The 9,062-nt window shown below is 42.1% G+C and overlaps 1 protein-coding gene across 4 annotated transcripts in view; it reads left to right on the plus strand.

Annotated features, from left to right (window-relative positions):
- TSC22D1 (TSC22 domain family member 1) overlaps nucleotides 1-8,721 on the plus strand; it is a 131,794-nt gene extending 123,073 nt beyond the window's left edge. For 2 of the 4 annotated variants that reach the window (XM_027064878.2, XM_027064884.2), the window contains exons 2-3: nucleotides 6,115-6,166; nucleotides 7,343-8,721. In XM_027064878.2, the coding sequence (XP_026920679.2) occupies nucleotides 6,115-6,166; nucleotides 7,343-7,600 (310 nt within the window). In that variant the 3' untranslated portion in view covers nucleotides 7,601-8,721. Of the gene's footprint in view, nucleotides 1-4,970; nucleotides 5,047-5,347; nucleotides 5,712-6,114; nucleotides 6,167-7,342 lie in introns of those variants that run through there. The other 2 variants (XM_027064883.2, XM_027064882.2) reach the window with 2 other exon arrangements.
- The last annotated feature ends 341 nt before the right edge of the window (nucleotides 8,722-9,062 follow it).

Raw genomic sequence — 9,062 nt, forward strand, 5'->3', positions numbered from 1 at the left:
CCAAGAGATCATGGCCTGAACGAAATCAAGAGCTGACACTTAACCGACTGAGTCACCCAGGCGCCCCTATTTTGGATAGTTTCTATTGCAAATGTATCACTAATATTTCTTCCACTCTTTCTAATTTACTGTGAATCCCATGCAGTGTATTTTTCTTCTCAAACGTTATATTTTTCATTTTCAGAAATGTATTTCTCTATAACTTCCATACCTCTACTTAATATGCTAATTTTCCCTCTACCTTCTTGAACATATAAAGTATGGTTATAATAATTGTTTTAATATCCTTGTCTACAAATTATATCATCTTTGTCATATCTGGGTCATTTTGATTGATTTTCTTCCTTGTTATGCGTTATATTTCCCTGCGTTTATATGCCTGGTACTTTTCATTGGATGCCAGACACTGTGAATTATTGGATGCTAAGTGTTTATTTAATATCCTAGAGCTTTGTTTTGGGACAAAATTAAGTTACTTGGAAACAGTCTGATCTTCAAGGCTTTCTTTAAAACTGCTTTGCACAAGACCAAAACACCCTTTAGTTTAGAACTAATTTTTCCCATCTACTTTAGCAGTATCCTTCTGAATATCTAAATAGCTGGTGCCCCATGTTTATAAGGATTTTGTTTTGTTTTTTGTTTTTATCTCTGGCTGGTAGTAACACCAACAATTCCTGACCCTGTATTATTTCCAAAACTCGTTTGTTTTTGCCTCCTCCACTTGGGTGGCTCTTTCCCATCGTGGGTAGTTTCCTCACATGGTTGTGCTGATAAGCACTTCGCTGAAGCCTGGGAGCATAGGAACCCTCTGCAGCTCCCATTTTCTTTCTTTTCCTTTAGGAAAAGACCTGTGCATCCCTAAAGATCACACAGAGTGAATAGAAAAAAATATATCCTTTTTTTCAGTCCCCCCCATCTATTCCTCATGGGCAGCCACTTTTAATTTTTATCTTTTCTCATATTTACCTACTCATGTCTATGTGATATATTTATACTGTTATTTCTTGCTTTTTCACTTTTATATATTTTATAATCAAGCTATCGATTCAGATTTAGCAGTTTTAAACCATTCCTAGGGCTCAGTTTTTCTTCCCACCACCTTCCTCGTACAATTAAGTTTTTAAAGTTAAACTGATAACAGTTTTTCAAAATTAATATAGTTGTGTAAATTTTATTGATAAACCTACTAGTTTTTTCTTTTATTTTCTGTAAGATTGTCTTCAGACTTATCCAGTGGTTCCATTAGATCTGTCTTACACCTGTCTGTAGCTCTGCTCCCCTTGCAAATGTTCAGCCGAATTGGATCATCTCTCTGTGAATTCCCAGCCACAGAGCTCTTCCTCCCAGAGGCTCCCATCTTTCTGCACCTTACAGATCAGATGCTGCTCAGGCTTGCTCAGCAGCTGTCGTCTTGAGCTTTCCTTCCTGATCACCCTGTTCATTCCTTCCCTTCTCTCCAGTGTTTGAGCCCCTGGTTCATGTTTCCTATTGAAACATTTTTCTTTTCTTTTTTTTTTCCTTTTGAAATACACGATAGTCCTTATTTTTTAAAAATGTTAACCTTTTCCTCCATTTTGGTGTCTGAAATGTCTGAAAATGCTTTTGTTCTACCTTTATGCTTACATGATAATTTGGCCAAGTGAGAATTTTTTTTCTCTCAGAATTTTCTCCATTGTTTCCTGATAGCCAGCAAAAACCATTCTGATCTTTGTTCCTATGTTTAGAACTTGTTTTTTCTGTTTGGAAGCTTTTCGGATTTTCCCTGTCCCAAGCGACCTTTACTTTCATGTGTTGTGCTTTGGTGTAGGGCTTTTTTTCATTTATTGTGGTGGCCATTTGGTCATCTTGTTTAGTCTGGAGAACTTGTGCCCTTCAGCTGAGGAAAAATTCTTAAATTATTTCTTTGGTCTGTGTTTTTGGAATCATCTGATTTCTGATGTTGGACCTCCTAGATTTATCCTTTTGGTTTCTTATCTTTTCTCTCTCAATTCCATCTCCTTTATTCTACTTTTTGGAAGACTTTCTCCTCTTTATCTTCCAACTTTTCTATGGAAATCAAGGAAATTTCAGATATGGCTGAATTTTGTTTTGATTTCTTTGGAACGATTTATTATTCCCACAGTGTGTGGGATGCAGCACTAAAACATTATTTGTTGTTTATTTGCAATTCACTTTTAATTGGAAGTCCTGTAGCTTTACTTGCTAAATAAACCCCATAAGCCCACTCAGCACCCAGTGAGTGTAAAGGAGGAGACGGTAAGTGAGCTGGTAGTTCCCAGACCGTAAGATTTGGTCAGACATAGCGCGATAGGCTTCAGCCTCCTCCCCAGCAGTCACTTTAGATTTACAGGGAGTTTGGACAGAGGGAGAATCAGGTTATCCTGTTTGAGCGTCAGCTGTCCAACTGTACCTATATTGGCCAAGTCAGGTGAAGTTGGGAAGAAAAGCACGCATTACTGAATGAATTAAAAACACAGGCCCTGCCCCTGCTCCTCTTCTCCCATCCTAGCTTGCTTGCTCCCAGTATGCAGAGGTGATGGAATTGGAATCCAGAGAAGAGGCTTTTAGGCAAAATAAAACAAAATGAAAACAACAAATACACCTATCTTTAATGTTCAGGCCGTTTCCTGGGCTCGGATTCCCCAGGGAGTGAGACCTGATCTCTGCCCCACGTCTGAAGATGGCTATTGTCACCCATGCCCTTAGGGGTTTCTCCCGAAGGCAGTGTTTTCCCCGTCCTATCAGCTAGTCTTTGTTGAGCTCCGACTTGCACCCGACTCTTAGATGTTTTGTCTTACAAAGAGAAGAATCTTTGACAGTAATTCTAGCCGCTGTGCCTCAAACATTTCTGACCCCTGGTTTCCCCTCCGTGGAGTTTTCCTCCAGCTAATTTGCCTTCTTTTTCAAATTGTCTTTCCAGTTTGCATATAAAAATCTAGTTTGAAAGGAATCTAGCCCATTTGTGTAAAAGATATGAAAGGCAATAGGTTTCTAGTAATTCTGGTGGGCTTTTATGTTCTCTTGGCCCTGGCAAATTCTCCAGAAATATATACACAAATGATCAAAGATGTACATACAAAATATTTCTTGCAATTTTATTTAAAATAGCAAAGTACTGGAGGTGACTGTAATGTCCCTCTGTAGAGATATGGGTTAAACGGACTATGATGGCTTATACTGGCTTCTGTAGCTTAATCCAGTGGGTGATATGTTGGATGAAATGGAAGCATAACAGCTTGTTTCTTTCTGTTTGTGTTCAGGAACATCGTAAATAAATAAAATTCAGTTAATTTAGTAATCTTAAATTTCAGCTGGAATTTTAAATTCATTTCTGCATATGACCTTAGAGTTTTATTTTTTTATTTTTTTATAGTTTTATTTTTTCAGGTCTTTTTTTTACAGTTTAGGATGATACTTTCTTTAATAACTTGTCCTGTGCAGTTCAGTTAAAAATATGTAAATGATTTTAATTACACACGTAGTTTGTGGCAACCTTAACTTTCAAAATATAGAAACTATTGTGTAGTAAATAATTCTGCGAAGCACCCCCAGACAGAGAGAGCACATCCCTAGTTTCTGAATTATTGATTTTTAAGCTTTCCACTTACTCTTTTTCTTTTTATTGACAATGGGTGCCTTCCTCAAATTTGACATTTCATAAGTTTTATAAATTACAAAATGCTAACAAACATTGTTATTCAAAATCAAAGACTTAAAATTTGGAAACTATTACGATCCTTACAATAAAGAAGATGTTACTCCTTTCTATAGTTAGTCACACTTTGGTTTTTAACCCAAAAGAGAATTGCCCTTTTCATCTACTTTCACCACATTTGGTTCCTAATTCCTTTAGACCGTTTCTAAAACCAAATACTCGCTGGCAGTATTGGGTCCACTTAAAAAAGAATGTCTGAAAGGCCCCGATGGCAATTAAAATTTCCTGAATTAAAGGATGCTGAGGATAAAAGGGTGCTAACTTGAGAAAGAATGCCTGCTTGAGAGAGAAAAGACAGTGTGCGTGTGTGTAAATAGGATATTAACATATATCTGTTCTGCGGTCAAATTTTATGTTGGAATTATTTGTGATGATACAACTTGCCTGTGGATTAGAGAAGTCTTTACCATTTGTAGTTTTTTGTTTGTGGTGTTATAGGATTGTGCCATTAGAGGGCAGTATTGTAGAGGTTAAATTTGCTTTCTAAAATGTATTGAATCGCAAACTATAGAAATCTATAATAATCAGGCAAATTTAAAGCCTTAGATTTTCAGTATATTAAATTGTAACCTCAATTGGTGCGTTCTTGCAAGTGTTTTAAATTAATAGAGGAAATGTGCAAAGGGTTAAGCTTTTTTACACCCAGCTCTCTTGATTTGGGTTTGGAGAAGGGAATGACTTGGTCAGTATGGCCCTCAGGGTGAAATACATACTTTACAATATTTCAGTCCTTCTGATGTAAGAAGGCTCATAGGGTTGAGACTTATAGGAATTGCCACTTCCAAAAACTTGCTTTAGGGACTTACTGAAAATAGATCGAGGTGTAGGATTCAACCTGTGGATTGAGTTTTCTAGCTGTAAATGGAAGAAGGGGAGATGTGATTTTAAGGTTTATGGCTCTAGGGACATTTTGGGAAGATATACCAGATTTCATCTGATGGGTTCCTTTTTGCTTCAGTAGATACATGCCTAGCAAAGAATATGTACTATTTTTTGTTTTGTTGCTACAAGTAATAAATCCATGGAAAGGTAGTATTTCTCAAAAAGCAAATGTGATTTTTTTTCCCTCCAAAGTTCACTCCCTCCTTAAAAAGTATTATTACAGTACGATTATTATCCTTATAAATAAAACTGCCTATAAAATCCTCCCATTACTGCTGCCTGTAAGAACAAGATAATTGAAATCGAGACACTCGAGCTCCTCCAAGGCTTAGCGGTGGGACTGGGCATGCCCAGTAGCTCAGACGGTTCTGGTTGCAAATAGGAAGCTTTCGCCGTTCGGCAGCCTCAGGGACAGGCAGCTCCTGGGACGGGGTCTGACTCCCTTAAACGTAAGCACGTGCGGGGCCCCAATTGTATTTTCAGGGACCCCTTGACGTTTTCTGCCGAAGCAGTGGTGCAGCTTGCCGAGGCCGTGGAGGCCTCAGGCGGCCCCTCGGCTCTGCGGGTCCACTGCGGCCTGGGTCAGCCCACCCGAAAAGCGGGATCCGATGGGGAGGCTGGGGCAGGAGGTGGGGGTGGGGGGGTTGGCCGGGGAAGCGCGAAGAGGGCGGGGAAGGGAGAAGGGGGAGGTTCCAATGCAGTGCTGGCCAATCGGCGCGGCTCTTGCCTCCATATATTCTGCACCGAGCTCGAGTCCTGGTCTAAAACCTTAGTGGAGCCCGGCTGTAGACCTGGGAGCCTTCTCCGCACAGCGTTGGGATCAGCATCTTCCCGGGATCGCCGAGCCCTAGAAGCTGGGTTTCTTTAAACTAGGGCTGCTGTTTTCTGTTTCTCCCTGGGCTGCAGAAAGCTAGAAGATTTTTATCTAGCTTAAACAAGGCTGCTGGTATTCCCTTTTTTTCCGCGAGGGTGTTTTTGGCTGCAATTGCATGAAATCCCAATGGTGTAGACCAGTGGCGATGGATCTAGGAGTTTACCAACTGAGACATTTTTCAATTTCTTTCTTGTCATCCTTGCTGGGGACTGAAAACGCTTCTGTGAGACTTGACAATAGGTAAATGTCGGCTGGGATAGTTTCTTTAAATTTTCTCGTGAGATACTTCTAATAATGCAGGTGAAAGATAGCCAGGCGAATTCCTTTGTCCATTGCCGAGAGACTACGGTGACATGGATGTTGCTTTTTGAAATGTTTAGAATCGCTTTCTTTTCGCAGGTCTGGCCAGAGAGCAGGCTTTTACCACATTATGTAATTTAGCCTTTTGTGACTCACTAAAATAGGGAAATGTCGGGATATTCGTTAGTAAGAGAGTGGCTGGTGTTTTCTGGAGGGTGATATACTCCATAGCGTTGTAGAATGTTCAAAAAATGATGCTAATAACATCACAGAACTGGGAAATCCTTTTTGTCTTGGATGTTATAAAAATTCCACTTATCGATTTCTCCCCCCTCTTTTCCAGCTCCTCTGGTGCAAGTGTGGTAGCTATTGACAACAAAATCGAGCAAGCTATGGTATGTACTGATTAAAACTCATTTGTACTAAATGTGGGCACATTACAAAAAGCGAGAGATTAGGATGGAAGCAGTGCATCCATAGTTATGATGGTTACTCTTCATACATTTAGAAATGCCGGCACTGTCTCCATTCGGCCAGCGTGAAGCCACATACCATGGCTGCTACGGAGAGAGATCCGGGCCTTGGGGGTATTAAATGTTCTCTCTTCCCCAGTCGGTTTCACATAACGTCGGGACTTTTGCCGAAGTGCCCCCCTTTTTACTAGGGAATTGCTAGGGAAGCTCTGCCCTGTGCGTCCTTTGGTCGTGGTCACGTCTCTAGCGATGTGGCTTTACTAGGAATCTTAAGGTTTACTAGGGAAGGAGAGGGGACAGAATGAGGATCCCAAGGGCCCTCTAGACCTTGCACAGACAGATCCCCAGTGAGGTAGGCTACTGCACAATGAAGAAGAATCCGAGAAAAGTTTTGTCTTCTCAGCCTGTGCCTGGATTTCTCCTATTTTTTATTTCCGCCTTGGCTGTTCTTTGTTATTGGAGCAGCGCCTGTGGCTCTTCTCACGGGATTCTCTGCCCACTGTTGCTAGGCAAACTCCGAACCTTTAATTCGGAGCTATAAATAACTCGGGCTCCCATTGGCTGCGTCGTCTGCCCAGGTTTCTGTGATGTCAGCTTAATCACGAAAGGGGGGGGCGGGGGTGGAGGGAGGAAAATGCGGCAACATGCTCTGTAGGAACTGGCTGCAGCCGGTGCTGAGGGAGGCGGTGGGGGGGGGGTGGGGGGGGGGTGGGAGGAGGGACTTGGGGGCGGGGAAGCAGCTACCGTTGCTGCGGGGATGAGGGCCTGGACATCCCGGCGGCCAGGCTCCCGCCCCGCCTTCCAGAACCCCAGTGCCTTTTGCCATCTCAAGTAGGAAATCTCACTGTATGCATCCCTGGCTAACGGCTGCAGAAAAAGCATAGGCTTTTTAAAAGCCTGATCCCTTACGCATTGAACTTAAGTATTGTACAGTTGTGGTTGTATTCAGTAGATTGCTCAAAGGGCCGCTTAAATAAAGGCCGGATTTGCTAATGGTTACGGAGAATCATGCAAAAATAATGCTTTAGAAATTCAGAATCTGGGAAATACTAAATTAAACCTTTTTTTTTTTTTTTTACCCCCCCCCCCCCCTTTCAGGATCTGGTGAAAAGCCATTTGATGTATGCGGTTAGAGAGGAAGTGGAGGTCCTTAAAGAGCAAATCAAAGAACTAATAGAGAAAAATTCCCAGCTGGAGCAGGAAAACAATCTGCTGAAGACACTAGCCAGTCCTGAGCAGCTTGCCCAGTTTCAGGCCCAGCTGCAGACTGGCTCCCCGCCTGCGACCACACAGCCACAGGGGACCACACAGCCCCCGGCCCAGCCAGCGTCCCAGGGCTCAGGACCAACCGCATAGCCTCCCATGCCCCCGCAGAACTGGCCGCTGCTGTCTGAACTGAACAGACCAGAGAAGACGTACAAGGGGGAATCCATCCACCTCTACAGTCACCCATTTCATTGCTCGCTGCACAAGAGAAGTGAGGCTGACCTATGCCATTGTCTCTGTTTTCCAGTATTAAACACTCATGTGCTTTTGGCTTGAAGAAATTTCTTAGTTGGGTGAATTAAAGGTTAATCAGAGAATTAGCATGGATATACTGGGACCTCATGCAGCTTGGCAGATATGTGAGAAGTGGTTCCGTTCATGCTGAGGAGCTGTGTGCCTTTCCATCATCCCTTCCCTGCTCCCCATCCCCGCTCCCAAGAGTTCTCTCCTGCTTGCACGTAGTGTACTCCATGGGGTTGGAAGCAGTGGGGCTCCACTGGACTTTCCTCTCTCCTTTTCCCCATGAGGAGCTTGAAAGGGAGGTCAGAGTAAAGACTGACGCATAGTCTCACCTAAGATGAGGGGAAACATAGTTCATCGTACAAACTGACGACTGTCACCAAAAATCCATAAAACGATAGTACTGTGCCTCTTTCTGAAACAGTGGATGACACAAAACTCTGAGACGGTGACAGGTAGCTGGGACCTAGGCTATCTTACCATGAAGGTTGTTTTGCTTATTGTATATTTGTGTATGTAGTGTAACTATTTTGTACAATAGAGGACTGTAACTACTATTTAGGTTGTACAGATTGAAATCTAGGTGACTCATTGGCTGTCTGAAGAGGTGTGGATTGTCTTTTATATAGAGATCTACAGAAAAAATGCCACATGAAGAAAACCACACCTGAAGAAATTTTAAGAATTTGGCGTTGTCAGTCACTTTGTGTAACCTGAGATCTTCTAGTTGCTGAATATCTTGAAGTAAATTCCTGTTCGCTGAAGTCTTTTGATTGAGCTGGTTGAATACTTTGAAAAATGATCCATTCTAGCTAATGAAATGGATCGCCCAGTAGGGGTTTCTGCATATTACCTGTATAGTAGTTATATGCATTTGTTTCCGTGCATGTTCTCTACACAGCTGTAAGGTGTCACTGTATTTAACCGTTGCACTTGTCAACTTTCAATAAAGCATATAAAATGTTGCTAAACCAGTGTTTTCATGTGAAAGTATTAACATAACTGCAGTCACTTCCACAACTTTTTCAGAAAGTTAAAGCCGTTTGACTAGCAGAATCTTGAAGGGGCGTGCCAAGGGTGGACAAAGTCAGGGTGCTAGTGGTTTGACTGTAGAAGTGAAAGGAAACAGACATTGCCTTCCATCAAGCCAGGAAGGGGAGGAGAGACATAGTGAAGGAGAGGAGAGTTTATTTCTTCAGTATCATCTGGACAAGTTGTCTCACCCTCTCAGGGCTGATCTGGGACATTGAAAGAGAGAAAGCTCTCCGTTCTGTGGCCATCAAGTCCTAGGAGTCTGTGGAAGCCTTAATTT

This window comes from Acinonyx jubatus, chromosome A1, assembly GCF_027475565.1.
Source record: "Acinonyx jubatus isolate Ajub_Pintada_27869175 chromosome A1, VMU_Ajub_asm_v1.0, whole genome shotgun sequence".
In the NCBI taxonomy this organism is placed as follows: Eukaryota; Metazoa; Chordata; class Mammalia; order Carnivora; family Felidae; genus Acinonyx; species Acinonyx jubatus.